At 37.2% G+C, this 23,394-nt stretch overlaps 1 protein-coding gene across 7 annotated transcripts in view; it reads right to left on the bottom strand.

Annotated features, from left to right (window-relative positions):
• Positions 1–648: 648 nt before the first annotated feature.
• akap13a (A-kinase anchoring protein 13a) overlaps positions 649–23,394 on the bottom strand; it is a 134,662-nt gene continuing 111,916 nt past the window's right edge. For 6 of the 7 annotated variants that reach the window (XM_088333986.1, XM_088333988.1, XM_088333992.1 and 3 more), the window contains 8 exons: positions 18,537–18,695; positions 16,802–16,875; positions 15,113–15,157; positions 14,846–14,896; positions 11,597–11,869; positions 9,989–10,168; positions 7,049–7,340; positions 649–2,779 (listed from right to left, as the gene is read on the bottom strand). In XM_088333986.1, coding sequence (XP_088190112.1) covers positions 2,727–2,779; positions 7,049–7,340; positions 9,989–10,168; positions 11,597–11,869; positions 14,846–14,896; positions 15,113–15,157; positions 16,802–16,875; positions 18,537–18,695 — 1,127 coding nt within the window. In that variant the 3' untranslated portion in view covers positions 649–2,726. The remainder of the gene's footprint in view (positions 2,780–7,048; positions 7,341–9,988; positions 10,169–11,596; positions 11,870–14,845; positions 14,897–15,112; positions 15,158–16,801; positions 16,876–18,536; positions 18,696–23,394) is intronic. The other variant, XM_088333987.1, reaches the window with a different exon arrangement.

Here is a 23,394-nt window from a genome sequence, read left to right as displayed (position 1 = left end):
CTGCGAGAGCTAATCTGTGTCGTATATTTATTTTCTGGTCTTTCAACATAAAATGAACAGCACCCGGTGCGTCTGCGATCCATTATCCCCAGTCAACACTACTGGTGAGATCAGGGACAAAGAGAGCAAATTTGTGTCTGTATCGTTGCTTTTTTCTGTCTTTCCTCCTAAAATGAACAGCACCAGTGCGGCAGCAGTCTATTATCCCAAGACAACTATTGCTGAGAGTGAGGGCCGAAAGAGCAAAGTTGTGTCATACATGGCATCTTTTTCCACCCCATTTTTTTCAATCTAAAATAAATACCAACCATGCGGCTGTTATCCAATATACAGTCAATATTCTTTCTGAGAGCAGGGGCCGAAAGAGCAAATTTGTGTAATGCATGGCGGCTTTTTTCTGGTCTTTCCATCTAAAATGAAGAGCACCCGTGCAGCAGGGATCCTTTCTCTCCCGTCGACTATTGCCAAGAGCGGGTGCCGACAGAGTCAAATTGTGCCATGCATGGCGAATCTTTTTTACAGTCCTTTCAGAATCAAATGAACAACACCCAAGCAGGTGCGATCCATTATCCCCGGTCGACTATTGTTGCGAGTAGGGGCTGGCGGAGCACAAAGTCTCAATTTAAAATCAATCAGTGAACAAAACCATTGCATGTATTTTTTTATTAGGTGAGAGAGACATCACCAACATAGTGGCATGAAACATAAATAAAACATCCTTAAAAAATATCGTAATAAATCACAAAAGAAACTTTTTTTTTTTACATTTGATTTGTTTTATACATAAATCATATTTACATTTGAAAACTTTTTTTGTTTTAACTTCACGTAACCAAACAAGCTCTTTCTTTTTTTTTAGTGCATTTCACCGCATTAGCTCGGTAAAAACAAAGAAGCGAAAAAGGCTCAGGTGGCGTCCTGATTGAGTGATTGTCCCTTACAGGAAGTAGAAGACAGCATCCTTCCACAATAAAGCTACGGCTTTTTGTAATTGTGTGTCAAAGTGGATACATTAAGTCATAAATGTTACAAAAGCCCTTTAGTGATTCCGGAGGATTCTACACTTTTACTTTCTGTCTGCAGGTAGTTAGTAAATCAACTCAATTGCTTTTTTATGGTTATTAGAGTTCTCCAATTAAGTTTTATTTTGGTGGAAAAATAATGGCCTTTTTTGTACAATGGGGCGAAAAACAGAATTCATTAACTATAATGTAAAACGGCTCATGCTTTTCTTATTTGATTTCTGTTTTATTTGGGGACAGGCCTTATTTTTGTCACAATATTTGACAATATGGGTTTTTCACAAAAATGCAAATTTATTATAAAGCCTTAACAAACTTTTTGTTTTCTTTTTAATTAAGAATACAAGCAATAAAGCTTTTTGGTGGACAAATGAGGACAATTAAGCAAAAAATTTATATATATATATATATATATATATATATATATATATTTTTTTTTTTTTTTTTTTTTTTTTTTGAGTACGTGTACAGAAAGCTTTTTGGCGGGGAACAAATTAGGGGACTAAAAATAATACTTTTTAAAAATTGAGAATGCGTGCAAAACATGTAGTCCTCTCTGGTGTTTAACAAATGTGAAAGAAGAAAGTTTTAAATCTAGAACAATTTGTATCTTTTGATGTATAACAAATGTAGAAAACAAAACTGATTAAAAATAAGGCTTTTTTTTCGAACAAGACACGTGGTTTTTGTTGGGGAAAAATATGGGAACTGAAATGGGCTTTAAAATTATTAAAAGAGTAATTAACACTTGCTCTCCATTTTTGTCGGTTTTCTTTTTCTTTTTTGGGGGTCTTCAATAAAAGAGACAAAAATTGGTGCAATAAAATGAAATTTTTAGGATGAACAGCGTTACATTTTTTTAATTACGATTGGGGGAAAAGGACATCTACAAATTTCGATGCTTATGTCTCAGCCAACAACATTTAACATGAATAAAACTATCAACTCTGAATTTGGTGATTCACGAAAAAATAGAAATGTTTCGTTTTGTATTATACAAACATAATCAATCAAACATTTGGCTGTTGTGACACATAAGAAAATATGTGTCTGTAAGTTTTTTTTTTTGTTTTTTTTTAATCTCAGAATGATCGGTTAGAAAAATAAAATGTCTGATAGGAATAAAAGTTAGGTTTTTCCAAATGTTACAATGGAACTGAAACAATTATTATTTTTCTTCTTTAAACTTTACACGTTATTTGACATAACTCATTTGTCCATGCTTTTATTTAGAAAACTTCAAACGGTGAGCAAAGTGCTACACTGAGAATCATCAAGGTGATGAACACAAACGGCTCGATTGCTTCCAAAATAAAGCGACGTGGAATTGATTAGTCTTTATTTCCTTTTAATTTGGCGTTCTTCCTTCTGTATTTCCTGTGGTAGCGTTTTAATGTTAAATTGCTTCTGTGTTTTTGAACTGCAGCGCCATATGGAGCTTGTTGACGTTCCTGTCTTTTTGCCCAGCGCCATTTGGACACACAGCCTCAATAGTCTGTGTGCGAGCGTGTACATGTGTGTAGCCATTAACACGCTAGCCAAAAAGTGTCCTAAAGAAAGTGGGTGAACCAAAGAAAAACCCAAATGGCTTTTTTGCTTATACTGGAGTTGCAAGCCCGTTGGAAAGCTGGAACGAGCAGAAAGCGGCAGAACCACGGCACTTGCTTGCCCGTGAGCGAGCACAGCAAGACGGGAGGAAAAGAGTCAGCAGAAGAAGATCTCTCCGTCCAAAGGTGCCTCCGAGACGTGCTGGGACTCTGGAATCGCAAATGTAGAAATATTACACACGGGTGACTCGTGGGAAATCTTCAATCTGGAGCTGTTTACCTGGAAATGTGCCTCTAATAGAAGTGTGTTGACTACATTTGAGTTTAATTTGAGAAGGCTTTTCAGTGGATGCCGGGAATGATTTGATTTTCTTCCTTTCAAACATAAATATTTTCTGTGGTCAACCAGCCCAAGGCCTTATCCAATGAAAAGAGAGGTGGATGGATGGATGGATTGCAGATTGGATGAATAGATTGTAGATATTATGAATGGATGAATGGTAGATTTGATAGACGGACTGATAAATTGATGATGGATTCTATGTTTGATCGATGGATAAAGAAATAGATGGATGGAAAATTTGATGGATAAATGGGTGATTAATTTGATGACAGATTATAGATATTATGAATGGATTAATTATAGATTCAATGGACGAATGGATGGTGGATTGTAGGTTTGCTCAATGGATAGATAAACAGATGGATGGAACACTTGACTGATGGGTGGGTGATTGAGTAGGTATTTAGATTGTAGATATTATGAATGGATGAATGGTAGATTGAGAACAGATGGATAATTGGAAAAGGGGTTGTAGATTTGATCGATGGATGAATAGATGAATGGAAAATTTGTGGGTGGGTGATGATTGGATGACAGTAGTAGATATTATGTATGGATGAATGTTATATTTGACGGATGGACAGATGGGTGGATGATGGATTGTAGATTTGATCAATGGATAAATAGATGAATGGAAAATTTGATGGATTTGGTTGGCGGGTGATTGATTGGATGGATCAATTGTAGGTAACATGAACGGGTGAACGGTATATTTAATGGAAGAATGGATAAATGGATGGCTGGCTGATGGATTATAGATTTGATCAGTGGAACGATGGATTGAAACTTTAATAGAGGAGGTTTTGGGTGATTGACTCAATGGATGGATAGATTGTAGAAATTATAAATGAGTAAATGCTATATTTGATGGACAGATGGATAGATGGATAAATGAATGGATGGATGAATGAATAAGTACATGGATGGTTAGATTGTAGCCATTATGAGTTGGTGAATAGTAGATTTGATGGATCCAAGGCTGGATTTTGTGAATGGTAGATTTGATGGATCCAAGGCTGGGTTTTAGATTTGATGGGTGGAGAAATAGATTGATGGATTTTTGATGGATGGGTAGGTGAGTGATGGATTTAATGGAATGATTGTATATACTATGAATAGATTGATGGTAGATTTGATGGATGGATGGATGGATGGATGGATAGATGAATGGATTGTAGATCGGATCGATGGATGGATTCATAGATGTATGGAACATTTGTTTAATGGGTGGGTAATTAAGTGGAGGATAGATTGTAGATATAATGAATGAATGAGTGATTGGTAGATTTGATGCACAGATGGATGGTTGCTTGGTCATGAATAGATAAACATGTATGGACTGAACATTTTATTAATGAATGGGTGGATGGATAAATTGAAGACTTGATGGATTGTAGATTTGATGGATGAATGCTTCACAGTATTTTTAAATGTTGCTTTCTCTAAAATATTTTCCTTATGATTTTTTGTAATATTTTATTTTCATTACATTTTGAAACAAAAAAAGCCATATAAATGACTCCTTTGAAAGTTGTAAAATCTTTTTTTAACAAATTCAACCCAATTTATAGGGGGGTCTTTAAAAACAAAAACAAAAAAAAAACCATTTAACATTTTTGGGGCTTTTTTTATCCAAAACTACCTGATTCTTTAATGGGTTGTTAAAATCAAATCCATTTGATCGCCTCTTTGTGTTCTTTTAATCACAATGACCCAAATTTGGTTGGTCATTTAAAAAAAAAAGTTATTATTTGGGCTGAGATCTTTTGCACAAAACTCCACATTTCGCGGCTTTTAGGGGCTTTTTTTGTAAAATGACAGATTTTTTAGATTAAGTTTAATCAAACTACGCCAAAGAAACAAAAAAAAATAACGGTTTTGAAAGTGTACACCAGTGGTTCCCAAACTACAGCCACCTCCACATTTGTGCCAGCTCCCTGAACAATACCAGAGATAATTTTGACACGTTTTTATTTTTCTGAGAAACAAACTCAAAGTCTGGGTGTGCATTTATGGTTGTTTCGGGATTGGAACCCGGGTCGCTGCGGCAAGAACGCTAAACCCTAAGGTATTTGGTTTTGAATGTTAATTTCATTGTGTATTTGACGTCGCTTCGGCTTCGCATATACTAAAATTGGAACGATACATGCTAAAATTATATTGCCATTGCAACACGATGCCAAGAATATAAATAGTGTATTAATGATATAAAATCTGCCTTTTTCTAAGTAATCAAACCTACAGAATGCAGAAGAAAGGAATAACAAGCAAGAACACATTTCTCTAAGCATCCCTTCAAGTTCTTCAAATGTATCTTCTCAAAGAAAAAAAGTGGAGCCCTAAAAACAAAATGGCAGGCCTGGATGATTACCTGAAAATAACTCACTCTGACCCAAGGCGCAATGAATGTCTTATCATGCCTTCAGACACCCCTCCAATCAACCCACCCAAATACCATATGCTAGGACAGTCACAAGCATGGGTCTGATCACACCCTGGCTGGCCACCACTAGTGAGCAATGTTCCCTCTAATTTTCCACGGGTCTGAGCGTTCAGACAGAGTTGGCGAGCAACGCCTGAAACATCAGTGAGCAACAGCAATCCCAAGTGTGGCAACTAAGTCATTATCAAACATGTCCAAAACTTGACATCACGTTACATTTAGCTGAGTTTCCGGCAATGCAAAATATTTTTTCACTTTTGAATGAATTGACTAGTGTATTATTGCAAAGGTTGTAAGGCCTACAAACGTCATTTGTTTTTACAACAATTCTTTCACAAGATTTCCTTTTTTTTTTTCCTGGTATCTTTTGTCGCATAATACTAACATTTTGGGGGGCTTATTTAGTCGGTTGCACGATACAAAACTGTATTTAATAACATTTTTAGTGGAAGTACAATGTTGGCAACAAGATTGACTTGGTATAATTGGAAATTATTTGAATGCAACACAAACTTTTTCTTCTGGTTCCCTTTTTTTTCCATTTTTTTTTTAAATACCTTGAAGAAAAACACATTGTGTTTATTTTTTCCTAGCTGTTACTTGTTTTCTTTTTGTTCTCTATTTACTTTTTTCCTTTGTTTCTTTCTTTTCTTTTTAGTTTTTTTTTCTGAATTTTTCCTTCTTTTTTCTCTTCCTTTCGTTTCTTTTTTTCTCAGCTTTTCACTACTTTTTCATTTAGGTATTTTTTTCTTTTTTGTTCTATTCCCCCTTCCTTTAAGTCATTTTGTGCATAATTTTACATAATATTTGGTCATATAGGGATGGAAGAAGCAAAAACAACCTGAAGAGCCGTTTAGGACCCGAAAGAGCCGGTTCCTTTTAGTGAGCCGAGCCGAAGAAGCCGGTTCTCGAAAAAAACTCTAATGACTTTACTAAATCCGTTCTACTTCAACCTTGACTTCAAAATACCGCATTTAGAACACAACGTCAGGGGAACCCTTGTATTTTTACCTTCATGCACTGTAACTTTGACTTAATTCGCTTCTTAATTAGTAATTTTGAGCCCTGATTTTTGTGAGCTGGCTAGATTTTCTTGTGCGCGGAAAAGCTCTGGGTAGTGCGCAATTGCGTACACAGGCAGTATAGAGAGAACATTGCGCTGGATAGATTTTCTTGTGCGCTGAGGATGTGCGGGCAGTGCGTGATTGCGCACGCGCGCAGCTTAGAGGGAACATTGCTCGTGAGAAGTCCAGTGTCGTGGCCAAAACGCTAAGTGACTCAGGGTGACACTACTGATGATGTGCCCAAAGTACAACTTAGCCATCCACAATTCCACCAGTCACTACCTAAACAACACACACACTCTCAAGTATGTGCCAGCAAAAGGAATTTACATCCATCCTGTGTTCTGTAAACTGAACATAACTGTGTTATAATTTATTTTCTGACTTTCGTTCTCTGAAGAATGCAGAATGGTAATTTGATTGTGGCTTTATAGAAAAAAAATCTTTTTTACATTTAGGAACTCTGCAATCGTCATACTTTTTCTGTTACAAACTGACCCCAGCCCTTTAAAAGAACAGGGAAACGTTATGAGGTCTTTCTATATTTGTAGCTTTAAGTTTTATGATTTTATTTTTGTTTTATATTCAAGACACTATGAAAAAGATATGATCGTGGCCGATCTACATACCTGCATTCTGTCCTTTCACCTTCCTCTTGCGCTTTTCTTTGCCGTCTTTTCCGCGATGCTTGGTGAGTTGCAGCAGGCTTTTGGTGAGCTGCATATTAGCCTCACCGGCTTTCACGACGGCTGCCACAGAAGAAGCGGCGGCAGAGGAAGAAGACGCGAACGGGTTCAGCCCACGACTCTTGGCTTTACATCGCTGGGACGAGGAGGACGAGGACATGTCCACAGGGTCCAGGTCGAGAGACTGGCAGCTTCCCGCCAACTGAGAGTCTTCCGAGGTGGATGAGAGCGTCCTCTGCAAACACAGGGAGGAAAACATGTCCACATTCTTATTTTGTTATTTTAAACTCCAATGAATCGAATATATTTCAATTGTGAAGGGTAGCAGGCAGCATTTTTTTGAGGAATTGAACATAAACTTTGTGAATGTACGGTAGTTCCTCGCTTGAACGCGGTTTACTTTTAGCGGTTGCAATACCTTGTTGATTATCATCGTAAATGGTGTTCTGCAGCAGACAACGCAGCCAATCAGAATGCAGAACACAGTGCAAATCGTGAATTAATGAAACTGCAATATCGACCCTGCCATTCTAAAAACGATATTCATTCAGTTTACTTATCCAAAACATTTTAGCAATGTATTTATATGTCATTTTCAGTCAGATTTTTTTTTAAAATTCCAATAAAACTTACTTTCTAACTAAATCAATTAACTAAAGGGATTTGGAATATAATTATATAAAAAAAAATCCGCACTTTTATAACAATATTAAAAAATGTCTACATAGTTTAAGACATTTTTTTACGGTACCTGTAATTATTTTCCCTCCAAAAATATTTAAAATGAATGAATTTATGTTTTTAAATAGCAGTAATTTTAATGTGATGGCGATTTGAAATATACACAACTTTGACCTTTACAGGGTTTGCACACCTTTGGTCAAATTGAAGCACTTAAGGACCTTCACAGCCAACTTTTGAATTACCCCAGTAACATTAATTTAATGAATGGCATTAAAAGAAGAAATCCGGTGTGAATCATGTATTTTGCAGAGCCCAAAAAATATTTCCGATTTACAAATGTAATGTTTAATCTTGTGTGTGCATTAATCAAGAGATATGAGTTTTAGATCTTGAGTAGATCGCAAATGTAGTAGTTTTTGAGACACATCTCCCATCACACAGGTGTTGGGTAAAACTATGTAGCTTACAGTTTTCAGTTGCAGGAAGTTCTTCCCATTCAAGTATACCACTGGGAAACACTACCTTAATTTTTTGCATGGAAAAAAATAAAAGTCCATAATGTGTAAAATCCTTGCACGAATCCACATTTCATTGTGTCCTTCTCGGTGTAGGATGCACCTGTCCTCTTGGGTGTGACCCGTAGAGGGCGTCGGCGCTCCATACAACGCAGTACAAACTAATGTCAGCTGCATTTAATCACGAGGGAAGAAGAAATGCAATAGCAAAGGGAACCCACCAGAGAGCAGTGTCATTTTTAAGCAGACTTGTTAATAAACACAGCAAAACTTTCAAGAATTTACAAGAACTTTGCCCAAAGTTTGAACACCTTTAAATCCTTGCAGACACAACATGATTATTCATGCTTTCAAGGATTTCAAGCACCGGTACGAACCCTGGTTAACAGCAACATCAATTATGTTTGTAAATAAAGAACTGTGTTATGATATGTGTGTTCAAGTGGCTGAACGCATTATGAACATCTTTAAATCTTTATTTTTCCTCAGCATATACAATGTTGAGGACTGAAATGATATACTGTGATGATGCAACGTTTTGGGATTTGATAAACAGACGACAGGTGTCACAAACGGCGGCTGAGGCGACGACGACGACGCCTCATCAATGTAATGAGGACCAACATCATTTCATCTGTCCTCATTTTCTCTCACGAAATTGATGATGCAACATCTGGCCACATTCCAATGAATTTATCCTCCACCTAACATGTGCTGCAAACTTTATCAAGGCTGCCGTTTTCAAGGGGTTTGATTGGAGGTTGCGTTTTGATTGCTTCTCAAGAAGCCTCAGACAGTAACCTTTCTTTTTTAAAGACACTCTAAAAGAATCTATTATACATCCGATACAGTTACAAGTTACCTGTTGAAAAGTGTAATCTGCAACGTGATCTGAATATCAATCAATCAATCAATCAAAACACTTAATTTGCCCCCAAAGGACAGTTAAAATAATGTTGCAGTAATGTAAGACGATTGATTACTATCAATTACTTTTGGATTACTCAAATACCAAATATGCGAATAAGAAACAAAATGAACTAAATATAACTACTATCACTATTTTTTGTGTAAGGAAAAAGGAACAGAGGAAAGATCAAGTAGTTGCTTGTAGTCCAACAATACGTGCTTACATTTTAACCATGTCGTATAGTGTATTGAACAAAATAAAATGTTATTTTTCACACGGCAGATAAGACAAGCTTTATTTTAGTCTACATAAAGAGCACATTAAAATGCGAATATTGTTTTAATTTCCAACAAACCTGAGAATGAGGCCACCAGTGCATGTGTGTGGAATGAATGAGCCGGCAAAGAGTGGCGCGAGAGGACATAGCAAGTGGAAACGAAGCTAATGCTAGCGAAGACAAGAATAAAAAGAGTTCTAACTAACGCAGAATAAACTTCCATATTGTCCCCTGAATTTGCAACATGTATATGCTTTTAAATGTAATTTAAGATGGAAACGTAATCCTTAATTTTACAAAATAATCAGGTAATTTGATTATGTCTGTCTTTTTTTTATGTAACTGTAACAGAATACAGTCAATCAATGTATCCAGATTACCTAATGCTGTTAGATGGAATCCACTACTCCCTGAGCCTCTATGTAATCACATGAGGTAGCAAGCGAGCGTCAAGGTAAACTATCTGCAGTTGACTGTGACTTTCTGTCGTTGCTCACCTCGGTGCGTCGCAGCTCGTCCATCTTGTCGAGCTGCCTCTGCAGGGCCTCCCTGTCCTTGTCCAGCTTCCTCTGAGCGTCCCTCAGCCTCTCTAGGTCCCTCTGATAGTCCTCCTTACGACATGACAACTCCCGTTTTTCGTCCTCCAGCGCCCGCTGCTGCTTGGACAGTTCTTCCTCCTGCAGAGATGACCGTGTAATTTATAGACACTTTAAACCAGGGGTCATTTTTTTCCCGAACCCGATGAGATCGTTTGAAGAATCGCAAGAGGATTTCTTCTTCCAAAGGGTGGCGCGACAGAAAATAATTGTTAAAGATGGGGGGAGCACGGCAGCGCAGTGGTTAGCGCGTGTGCGGCACAGTTCTGAGGTTGTGAGTTCAAACCTCCTGTGTGGAGTTTGCATGTTTTACCCGTGCTTTTGTGTGTTTCCTCCAGGCACTCCGGTTTCCTCCCACATTCCAAAAACATGCATGTCAGGTTAAACATCTGGTCCAAATCGTCCCTAGGTGTGAATGAGCGAGCTAACTGTCTGTCCCTGTGTGCCCTGCAAACGGGCTGGCAACCGGTTCAGGGTGTCCCCTGCCCACTGTCCAAAGATACCTGGGATGGGCTCCAGCACCCCCGCAACCCTACTGATAAGCAGTACAGATAATGGATGGATGGATGTTATAGGTGGTGCATGTAAAAAAAAAAATGCTGCAAAACGAGACTTCAGTCTGCAGTGTGCTTTAAACACAGTATTTGAAAGTCAAGTGGGTTCTTCTGGCGCACCTGTTTGATATATCTTTTTTTATTCTTCGATAAAATGTTGTGGAGAAAAATAAAAAAAGACACCTGATCACAGTCGAATGTTTATATCAGAACCCAAAGTAGCCCAAACTTAACTAGACCCTGAATCCGGTGACCACAAAGTAAAATGAGTTTGAGACCCTTTCTTTAAACAGTGCTAGAAATGTTCAATTAGATGAATGAGTTGAAGCATGCCTTTAGATTAATACGGTTTAGTAACAAGCAAAATATTATGTTTGTATCACATATTGCAATTTCAATAATTTAATAAAGATACATTATGTCTCAAATAAAAGCAAAATAAAACAAAACCATAAAATGTATTTCTTCTTGGAAGGCAGTGTTGTGCAATAATATTTCAAGTTTTTTTTTAAAAACAAGAGACTAATTGGTGGATAATACAAGTCATTTAAAACTATTTTTTTCTTTTTAAATTCTCATTTTGATTCAATTTCTAATACAAAAAGTAATGGGCTTTTTTTCTTTTTTCATGGAAAAATATTATTAAATGTGTAAAACAATCTCTCAGATCAGATAACGGTTTTCATTTTAAGGATTATATTTTATAATACTTAAAAAAATTATCTGTGTATTAGTTTCTTAATTTACAGGTAAAATGAGTAAAAACATAGAATAGAGGTATATAATAGATAAAATGAGCAGAATTATCTGCCAATCAATTAAGTCATCTGTAGGTTTGGGCATTTCAATATGTTTCACTTCAAGAAATCTTGATGTCACTTTTTTAAATTAAACTAAGTTATATCCTCCTCATCAGTTGCTTTTCTACCCAACCAAACTGATTTATCTAAAGTACCTGCACATTGAGCAGCGCCTCCCTGTCACCAAGAAGACGCTCCCGGAGTTCGAATTCCTTCTCGCGCCGGCGGCGTTCCTCAGCGTGCGCTGCCTGCTGCCTCTGCAGCAACGCTACCTCCTGCCGCTGCTTTTCCAGACTACGCTGCTTCTCCTGCTCAATCAGCGAGCTGGGCCTCGACAAAGATCGAGACGAGGAGCATGATGATGGCGAGCGCTCGCTCAGGGCCTGCCGTTGGTCCTCGATGAAGCTGTCCTGCTGCACAACCACTGCCTGTACGCAAGACAAAAATACAACATTACTAGATTTTCGGGACTATAACTTACACCCAAAAACCCTAAATTGGCCAAATATTTAAATGTGAACATTATAAGCTGACCATACTATTGGTCATATATAACCGCTGACCACAATTGCATAACAATGGTTGCAGCGTGGATCGGACCGGATAGCAGTGATAATAGCAATGCATTCTAGCCACCAGGCCCGCTAGGGACATGGATAGTGGTTCACAATTGCATCACATTGAATACAAATGGAATCAAACCTGGGTCACGGAGGGGGTTTTTTAAGGGTTATTGTTCCATCTTCGTCATTCATTATCCATTATCCGTTATCGGTCAGTTCATAATACGCTACAAGCGGAGGGACTGCCAGATCTTATTCACTAGACCACTAGGGATAAAGAAAATACATGGAAGGCATATGATTATATCTCGTTATCAAACTATTTTTAGCCAGGTTACCAGAAACAAATGAGAAAACAGAAAGTGATTAAAATTAGTATAACATTTAATTTCACCCTTCTAAGCACAAACTTAGCATTTTAAGTAACACATGTTTTGAATATGTGCGGCTATTCATTTATTTACATCTTTCAGGACAAATTACTTCCCACAATTCCTCTCTCTTTGTTATTTGTGCAGAACATCCACATTCCTTCTCACGATGCCTTTCTCTTCCTTCAGTTCAGAATCTTGTGTGCTTTGTCAAAACTTTGCTGGTTAGCGATACAATACTGTATTTCATTGTTCCCCAAACATTTCTGTTCTATGGACTGGTTTAATGTTAAACAACATTCTCGTGGCCCAGCCCAATAATAACATAAAAAATTAGGTACCATGACTAAAAATATTGTGATGATGAGATAAACCGATTGCTTTTTTGTATCTTCTGTGTCCCTTGTAGTCTAGTGGTTAGAATCTGCAATCCAGATTTGATTCGTAAGACATCAAATGTTATGCTTTTGTGACAAGTGATATTTTCCAAATGGACTACCATGCCTTTTCATTTTTCATGCAGAAAATACAGTTATTTCAAAGCGACAGTGGGTAATACTTCACCACACGAGGTGGCTGTAGCTCAGAGTAGAGCTTAAGCGTGTGCATTGGAAGAAGACGCAGTACGGAAGCCTGAAGGATACAACTTTGGAAAATTCCAAAGCGGATTTTCTGGTGTGAGCAATGATGAATTTCAGCCAGCAAAATTACAAAGAAGCTGGTGAGCAATAACCAACTACAGTGCAAGCTGGATAGACTTAAAGCTCCTGAAAAGAACCAAATAGCTCAAGTTCGTCAGTTGGTGGAGTAAGTGGCTAAATTTAGCCGCTAGCAGGATACTATTGAATAATCTTTATTGTCATTGTAGGTAACAAAACAAGGCATGACAGTCCAGAGTAAACACATAATAAGACTTTAAAGAGAAAAATAAGGAAGAGGGATGTCTGGATGAAATGTATTTTATATTTGTTAATAAACACCCAAAAATTGTCAAGCGTCGGGATCCTAAAGTCACAGAACGCAGCAGAGGACAGCAAGTGAGAGTGAAGAACCTAGATTTATCTACAGAGCAGCTAAAAATACCAATAGTGGCTGGTAGCAAGTCGTTGCCTGCAGACAAGTGGCTAACATGAGTGTCTAGGGACGAAACAGGGAGAGAAAAACTCGAAGATGCCTTAATCACGGAACTCGGCAAACCAATGTTCAGCTATGAAATGTAAGTAGACATTAGGTGCCAAATGCTCGGGTGGCAAAAATCGGCATTTAGGCTGCCATGGAAGTAGGAAGCAGCCAAACATGTCAACTTTATCAAAGTTAGTTTCAAGTAATATAATTAAGGCTGCAAATAACAATTATTTATTACACAACCGATGAATCGGTCAATTATTGTTTTCGATTAATCGAGGAATCTGATTTGTTAAATACTTTCTTAATTAACTCATCTTTATTCACATATTGAAGTTTAAGACAGATAGAAAAATCGTGCACAAAACAACAGAATATTTTATCATATGACCAACCTAAAAAAAATCTAAGTGTTTGTCAATTAACTTGACTACAAACAAAAATACATACAATTATATGCTTTACACCTGCAAATATGTAAGATACTCTTTTCCTACCACCTAATTCAAAGATCATATTATATTTAGACTAATCATAGAAAACAAAAAGAAAGAGCAATACATTTCATTTTACGTGTGCATTTTTTTTATCCACAAAAAATATGTATCGAAAATGTAAACCCACTTTTGAAAATATTGTCAGCAATTTTTGTTTGTTAAATCTTTCAATATGATAAACACTCCCAATATGAATATTATATACAATAAGCTTAATAATCTGCCCCGTGTGTAGGGTTATATATGTAATTGTTATCATTTTTATTTATTTATTTATTTTTAACTGGCTTTCACATTCCTTTCATTTTGTCCTCTTGAAACTTGCTAACTCTGTTTCTATGTGATACTCTCAAAGGTTAAACTGCTCATGCCACTTTTGTTTGTGATGACATAATCTTAGTTCAATAAAAACAATATTTACTAAAATATCAAACAAAAACTTTCTTGGTGCCCTCTGTCGGACCAAAGTAGTAGCGTAACAACGGAATAGTGTGCTCTTTTATTTGCATTGATATAACGTACTAAGAGGCTCATGAATCACGTGATACAACGAATCGATTATATAATTAGTTGCCAACACTTTTAATCATCGATTGTAATCAATCTCATTGATTAATTGTTGCAGCCCTAAATATAATTGTAAATTTTTAGACCTACAAGTCCTCATGAGCTAGATTGCGTATTAATGTAATAGTTTTAATCAAATGAATTAAGTATTTTACACCACCAGGGATCAATATATAACACTATGGCATTAAAAATAATAATAAAAAATGAAATAAATAAATACATAAATAAACATCTCATTCAAAATCAAGCTCCAGATGACAAGAATTCAGATGATGTACCTGCAGCGTGCTGAGCAGGAAGTGCAGATTGGAGACACTGTGGAGCACCTGCTATTAATAAACAAGACAACAATAAGCACCTCTGACATACACAGCGTATATTTACATGATAAATAAATATCGATTTATAGATGAATGTCTTTTATAAAACCGACTAGAAATGACAAAGCAACAAGTTACACAGAGCCTGAGAACACAGACAATGGTGGTTTCCATATTAACAGCGATTGAGCTAATCAGGTTAGTGACGGGAAGTGGCTTCTTTACCTCGCTGTTCCTCTTGAGCAGCTGCAGCAGGTTGGCGTTTCCTCCCTGCCAACACGCACGCACACCAAACACAAGGACGAAAATCATTGTCGGTCTGCGTGCACTTGGGGGTGCTTGTGAGTGTGCAATTATATAATACTTATGCAACAAGGAGACAGAAAAATTCTCGAAAAAGAAAACACGGGGTTTATGAGACAATTCACGAGTGACAATTCTTTGCCCGTTATTCATGATTACCGTCTGTGCGTAATACGAATAAACAAAACATGAAAACATACTCTACGGTTGATAACCAGTGTGGAACACAAGAGAAAAATAAAGAATAGTTAGCAAATATCTATACGGGTACATATGTAAACCACATTTTAGCCTGCTGCTCAACCAATAACACATTTGATCCAATTGCTTCTCTCTGACGCAGGAAAAACAAAAGATTCAATAGAATCCAAAAGGGTTAAATAATCAATTCCACTCCATTCTTAGCTATGCAAAAGCACATAGGCATCCACATTGTGCTGTGCATTTCAAATTGTGGATATTCAAACTCGGTGGTTGCTTAAACATTAATTCGCCAAAGGAGGTACTGCTGCAAAGACTCATGCTTTTTTCATTTCCATTAAATAAACATTAAATCCAATATTAAATAAAAGTATGGAATAGTAAGAATGTGTACTAGAGCCCTCTCCTCGTGCTTTATTTCAATGTCGATTTTAACTTCTCTTCATCTTTAAAATAGAATAATTTAGGAAAAGTGGTTAACTTTTAAAGCATTTAAGTTTTCTACATGATAAAACTTCCCTGAATTCACCATGGACTTGTATCAAAACAATTATTTGTTTAGTATTAATGTAAAACCCCTCAAAATGCAAACAGGAAATTAGCATATACCTACGTCAAAAGAGGAACATTCACTACAGAAATCAACAATGATATTGCCTAGGGTAGAGGTGGGCATACTAATCTGGCCTGCTGAACAAATATTGAAAAAAAAAGTATTACTAATGTAAAAATCTTGTTTGGGGGAAACTCTTGTCTCAAGTGTCCCTTTGTGTGAATATATTTTTCGTGGTACAATTGTGTACTGCATTGTGCACATTGAAACTATGTAAATGTAATTGTGATATAATCTAAACGTGATATTTTCTGTATTTTTAAATGGTTTTATCATTTCTCTTATTTTTTTAAGATGTTTATCAAATTCCACACAAGAGAAACCACTTTGGCATTTTTTTACTATTTAAATGCATGTTATCAATTGAATGCCCTAAAAGGGTCTTACCATATTGGTTGGTTGAATCAGTTAACCACTAGGGTTATTTCACTTAATTATGTGCAAAACAAATTAGATCAAATGGTCTGTTGTTAAACAAATATAAAATTAAAAATACCATGAGCATATAAATGTCTTCATGTAGATTTATTTTTAAATACATTTTCGAAAAACAGGATACCGCATGTTTTATCATCATGCATTGCCAAAGTATCGGATTAAAACTCAAGTGTCAGCAGATCAAGAAATCATTTGTTTTCCCACCTGGCCCGTCACCTCGACAAAATTTAAACGCAGCCTGCGACTCAAAAAGTTTGCTTGCCTCTTGTCTAGAGCACATTGATTGGCAAATACAGTTACATAAGTCGAATGTCTGCAAATAGTACACAAGTAAATAAATTAAGGTGAGTTTATCATACCTTTTTCAGGACACTATCCGACTCTGTCCTCCGGAGGTCTCTGGTGGAATCTTCACTTTCGTCTTTATCTCCATCTACAAGACGGGCATAGACTAGTCAGAATCCATCTGGTAAAGATACTACATGAAGGCAATAAGGGTTTCTCCTTTCAGTGTAAAAAAAGCCATGTAAAGAGTAGCCGGCTAGCTGCACGCTAGCATCGGGGATTCTTGGGTTGAGCCTCGTCTCCATAATGATGAATCCCTTAACGTTCCTGTAAAATCCCAATCCAAGACCGTGCCCAAAGTAAATTGAATGCTGTTCTTGAACTGTTTAGAGAATATGGATGGCTGTGGTCTCTTTAAAAAAGGTAAGATTCTGAAGTTTTGTCCCAAACAGAAATAATCACAGAAAGTACTACTGACATTGAGTAATAAAAGGTTTTTTTGGGGTTTTTTTTTTTGCAGATGAGTGTAGCATGGGCATCTTAGTTTGAAAACGGGTGAGCCAATAGCTGTAACCCTTACATTGTACCTTATCAAATTTGATCAAAATCTGCAAAAAATCGATATTGTGGACCGTGAAAAAAGCTTACCATTGGCCAAGAGCGGTTTTAATCAAAAGGACAAAGGCTATTGGCCAAATTGGGAATAGTTTTCAGAGTCTGTGTATTTGTAAACGGAAATTATGTGGAGAAACAAATGCATTACAACAAGGTACGTTCACAATGCATAAATGCTGTTCGGCGGATATCTTTCATCTGTCGGCATTATTGTGTGTTTTGGAGGTTATATTTTACACGGTTGAATTCACTGGACGGTCCTGGAAGTAACAGCTCCATGATTGCGTACATTAAACTCTTATGCCCCAGGGGATGTAATTGTTGAGCTACGCCGGCTTTATAGTTTTCCTGTATCTGGTTTCAGATTGATCATGATGTTTCTGTGATGAGAACTTTTTGCACATCTTGAATCCCAAGAGTTTAAGTTTTCCAATGATATGTGGCGCAATGTATTTCCGTGACTGGTGACATCGTACAGACGCGCATTTGTTTATAGATAGATAGATAGATAGATACTTTGTTCATCCCCGAAGGGAAATTCACATTTCCAGCAGCATCCCTGAGCTGAGAACAATCGAGAACAATCGAAAATAACACGGGAGCTGCTGGAGTGGCTGCCATTCGTGACGGCGCCGGAAGAAAAGATTCAATTTGAATCATGTACAAACAAACAAACAATTGAATCATGTACAAACAAACAAACAAACAAAATATTCATGTTTCAATAAGTGGAGTGTTAATAAAATGGGGGGAAAATAATTTAGGTCGTAGCGGCGAAATGGGCCACAGCGATAGATAAAAGCAGTCTCTTTGTAAACATTGTCAACAGTACACACACATAAACAGCCCTCGGCGAGCTGCCCTCGTGATAGAAATTGCTGTCTGTTTTCTGCAGAACAATGCACGATGAAAATTACGCAAAAAGTAAACGGTGATTCAGGAAGGGATTATTGTATTTATATTTTAGCCGAATAGGTGTGTAATGAATGAGGAGTACACCGACCTCATTAAATGAATTATGGAGTGTTAGTAGTCTTACAAAAACTGATCATCGGCAGTCTTTCATTGATAATCTTTAATATGTGATTTACAAAGAAAAAAAATAGCAGACTCATAGACTCATTGTTCCAATCACTTTTTTATGGGTAGTGCAGCTCAACCTAATAAAATGTCACCAGACACGTCTACACTTACTCTTACTGAGGTGCATCTGGTGACTGTCAAAGCCACCGAAAGTCTCAGCCCGCCTGGGTAGGCATCCCGAGCCGGGTGCTCCTACTCCGCTTACGCCCTCTTGTACGCCGGCCATGGCCCCGCCCAGGCTGCTGTTCACCAAGGTCTGTAGCATCTCAACTGTCAAACACCCAAAATCAATGCATCAGTAGATGAATCATCTGGCTAACAGAGTTACGCTAGCGGTTACCAGGCAACAACTTGTTCCATATACTCTGCATTCAAATATGTTGACGAGACTTCACCTCTGTGTGTGTGTGTTTATCTCTGTGTGTGTGTGTGTGTGTGTGTCTGTCTGTGCTTGGATGTGTGTGTTTGTGTGCGCATCAGCAGAATTAATCACATTACCACTTGTAACATGTTCACTATTGATTAAATATTCAGAGATTGCAGGAAGAGCTTTGGTCTCAATACCGCCTGAAAAATATGTATATAATAGAATAGAATTATTGATTGTCTATGATAATATAGTATACATTGCTAACGAGTTTTGACGTTATACTCCAGGAATATTAAAAGATAAAAAGAAAATAGAAAAAAAAAATATCTTTAGTCTTGTGTACTTGTTTAGGGCGGTGATTGCTCTGGCGAACACTAGAAAATGCCACAATACTGGTTGAAAAACACTGCAAGAAGCAATCTACATTTGTTGTCTGCTACCGAGACTATCTGGATTAGGGCCGAAAAACAAGTTTTTAAAATTGTATTTAAAAAAATCTGCCATCATTCCAGGCTTTAGCACCTTGCAATCAAGAAGAGACATACACCTTCACCTGTGAGGGATGCACTTGTACACCTAACCAAAGACTCCTCTGTACACAGATCTATTTTTACTCTTCTACTTTGGTGTAAAGAGAACACAAATACATCTTTTTACATATACAGGACTGTCTCAGAAAATTAGAATATTGTGATAAAGTTCTTTATTTTCTGTAATGCAATTAAAAAAACAAAAATGTCATACATTCTGGATTCATTACACATCAACTGAATTATTTCAAGCCTTTTATTATTTTAATATCGCTGAATTTGGCTTACAGCTTAAGAAAACTTAAAAAATCTCAAAATATTAGAATATCATGAAAAAGTATACAAGTAGGCTATTCAACTAATCACCTGAATCATCTAATTAACTCGAAACACCTTGCGAGGGTTTCCTGAGCCTTAAAAACACTCAGCTTGGTTCAGTAAACTAAATCACAAGTATGGGGAAGACTGCTGATCTGACTGCTGTCCAGAGGACCATCATTGATACCCTCCATCAGGAGGGTAAGACTCAAAAAGAAATTTCTCAAAGAGCAGGCTGTTCACAGAGTGCAGTTTCAAAGCATATCCACAAAAAGTCTGTTGGAAGGGAAAAATGTGGCCGGAAACGCTGCACAACCAAGAGAGATGAACGCAGCCTTAACAAAATTGTGAAGAAGAGCCGCTTCCAGAATTTGGGGGAGCTTCAAAGACAGTGGGCTGAAGCTGGAGTCCAGGTATCAAAAGCCACAGTTCACAGACGTGTCCGGGAAATGGGCTACAATAGCCGTATTCCCATGGTCAAGCCACTTTTGAACTCAAGACAACGGAAGAAGCGTCTGACTTGGGCTATGGAGAAGAAGCACTGGACAGTTGCAGAGTGGTCCAAAGTCCTCTTTTCAGACGAAAGCAAGTTTTGCATTTCATTTGGAAGTCAAGGCGCCAGAGTCTGGAGAAAGGCTGTAGAGGAGCAAAATCCAAGTTGCTTGAAATCCAGTGTGAAGTTCCCACAGTCAGCAATGGTTTGGGGAGCCATGTCAGCTGCTGGTGTTGGTCCACTGTGTTTCATCAAGTCCAGAGTAAATGCAACTGTGTACCAAGAGATTTTAGAGCACTACATGCTTCCATCTGCTGAAAAGCTCTATGGAGATGAGTATTTCATTTTCCAGCATGATCTGGCACCTGCCCACAGTGCCAAAACAGCCAGTAACTGGTGCACTGACCATGGCATCACTGTCCTTGATTGGCCTGCTAATTCCCCTGACCTGAACCCCATCGAGAATTTGTGGGGTATAGTTAAGAAGAAGATGAAAGACACCAGACCTACAAATGCAAATGAGCTGAAGGCCGCTATCGAAGCATCCTGGGCATCAATAACACCTCAGCAATGCCACAGGCTGATTGCCTCCATGCCACGCCGGATTGATGCAGTAATCCGTGCAAAAGGATTCCCAACCAAGTACTGAGTGCATCAATGGACATTTTCAAATGTTTGATTTAGTTTTGCTGTTATAAAATTATTTTTTTACTTGGTCTGAGGAAGTATTCTAATATTTTGAGATAGGATTTTTGAGTTTTTTTTCAGCTGTAAGCCAAAATCAGCAATATTCAAATAATAAAAGGCTTGAAATAGTTCAGTTGATGTGTAATGCATCCAGAATGTATGACATTTTTGTTGTTTTAATTGCATTACAGAAAATAAAGAACTTTATCACAATATTCTAATTTTCTGAGACAGTCCTGTATGTGCTTCCCTTTGTTATGGTCACAGTTTTTTTATGTTATGGTAATTAAAACACTAAAGCCCCTGATAGAAACCATGATGAATAAGTCTCCTTTGAGTTACAATTTTTTTTTGTATAGAAATAATTTATTAAAGGCGTTGAGGGCCTTCTAAAGACTGCATAAGGTTCTTCAGGTAGGTGCTGCTGTGCCCATTTAAGAATCAGAATCACCTTTATTATTATTGTATTGCAACAATTTTCGATTGTTCTCGATTGTTCTCAGCTCAGGGATGCTGCTGGAAATGTGAATTTCCCTTTGGGGATGAACAAAGTATCTATCTATCTATCTATCTATCTATCAACAATAAATAATGGTTGCACGCCAGTTGGCAAATATATACATTATAAAGACTAATACATAGAAAAATCAAAAGTGTTCACGGAGGTAACAAAGGCATGAATTGTAATCTCTGCATCCGACTGAGACAGCATAGGGCGAATTTTAGCAATGTTGCGAAGATGGAAAAAGCTGTTCTAGTAATATTGTTAATTGGTGTTTGAAAGGACAGATTGGGGTCGAATATGACACCTAATTTTTTGACTGAGTCACTCTGGGTGATATTAAATTTGTCAATGTTCAGAACAGTTTTTGAGTATTCACATCTGTAATAAAAACTACACAACTAGGTTATTGCACTTAAAACTAACAAGTCAACATGACAACTAAAATACCTTCCATTAGCACAACGTTATAGAAACTAAGTGTGCAGTACAATGTAAAACATTCAACTGTAAAAAAATAGAATAAGTAAAAATACTTCTGCAAATAAAAAACGTTTACTGCCCAAAGTGTCTTAGAACCAAAATACAAATGTTTTAGAACCATTAGAGTAGTCAATAACATCTAAAACAAATCCTCCTGTCTCTGACGATAATGAGTTAATACAACATCCTAACAGACATTGCATGCATTAGTAACTATGTATTCCTATTGTAATTTGATACATGGCCCCGGACACACGTCAGTGATTAAATCACACCCTTACAAAAATTATTCCGCCCCCTATTTAAACGTTTTTTTGATTATTTTAAATTGTGTACGCCATGTATGTGACACCTAAAAATGTTAACGGTCTCAAGTTTGGATGGAAAATAAGCCGATTCGATGAAGTGTAGGTCGCCAATTTGACCAAAAGAGGGAGTATGTCGCCAGTGCAGGGGGGTGACGTTGAGCCACGGTACCTTGGGTACGACTTTGTAATAGAAAAGGAGATTCGAAAAGTACTTTACACTTTTGGCATCAAATCAGCTTCAATCTCGCGTTATGATGTTATGATGTCCCCAGTGGGGTTTGATGCGACCAGTTGGTGTAAAGCCATTTTCAAATCTTTACACCTCCATCTCAACACCAAAGGACATTCCTACACTCATGGATAAATACTACTTCAAACCCGTCTTTTGCGTGTTTTGAATTCTGAGAGAAAAAGCATGTACTCATCGAATGAAAGACACCCTTTAAGTATACGTAAATTCTTGTGCAGCCAAGCGGCGGATGATGCAAATGTGCATTTTATCTAATCAAGTAAAAATAACAGCGTGCTTGGGTGAAATGAAGCGTGCGAAATGAAAACTACGACAGTTTAAAGCAGAACGTCTTCTACGGGCCTTGAAATAGGATTGTTGTTGTTTTTTTTAACAGCTTATACTGATTCGGTTACATGACAATCGTGGATAAGTGTCTCCTACTTTTTTCAATTTGCAGCAACAATACGAAAACCATCTGTTTTCAGATTAAGAAAATGGTTGGGCAGCAAACAGAAACCCAAATAGCATAGTGCTGAACATATTTGACCGAGTGTCCCATTTTTCTCTATTATCTAATTCAGTAATTAATCTTAAATGCATCGTGCAAGATGCTGCCCTTTGTAAAAACATGGGAGGAACAGTGTTGGGCAGGTTACTTTAAAAATGTAATTGGTTATAGTTACTCACTACTTCTTCGAAAAAGTAACTAAGTTAACAACTGAATTACTCAATAGTGAATGTACCTAGTTACCAGGGAAAGCAACCATTTCTATTACCTTAAAAATAAGAATTTTCTGAGCCAATACGAAACACTGTGGTGACATCTTTGACCAGAATTTACTTGATGAGATGGGAATTCCGACTGTTTTGAGAGAACTCTTTTTTTGGCTTGGCTTATTAAAAAGAGCTGGCTCTTTCGCGTCCCAAACGGCTATTCAGGTTGTTGTTGTTGCTTTAATTCCTACATTACCAATTATTATGTAACATTATGCACAAAATGACTTAAAAAAATAAATCTCAAAAATACAAAAAACATTTATAAATCT

This window comes from Urocampus carinirostris, chromosome 4 (genome assembly GCF_059441175.1).
Source record: "Urocampus carinirostris isolate Australia breed hairy pipefish chromosome 4, RoL_Ucar_1.0, whole genome shotgun sequence".
NCBI classification, from domain to species: Eukaryota; Metazoa; Chordata; class Actinopteri; order Syngnathiformes; family Syngnathidae; genus Urocampus; species Urocampus carinirostris.
Note: the sequence above shows the minus strand (reverse complement) of the source record. Positions and strands in the feature narration are given on the sequence as shown.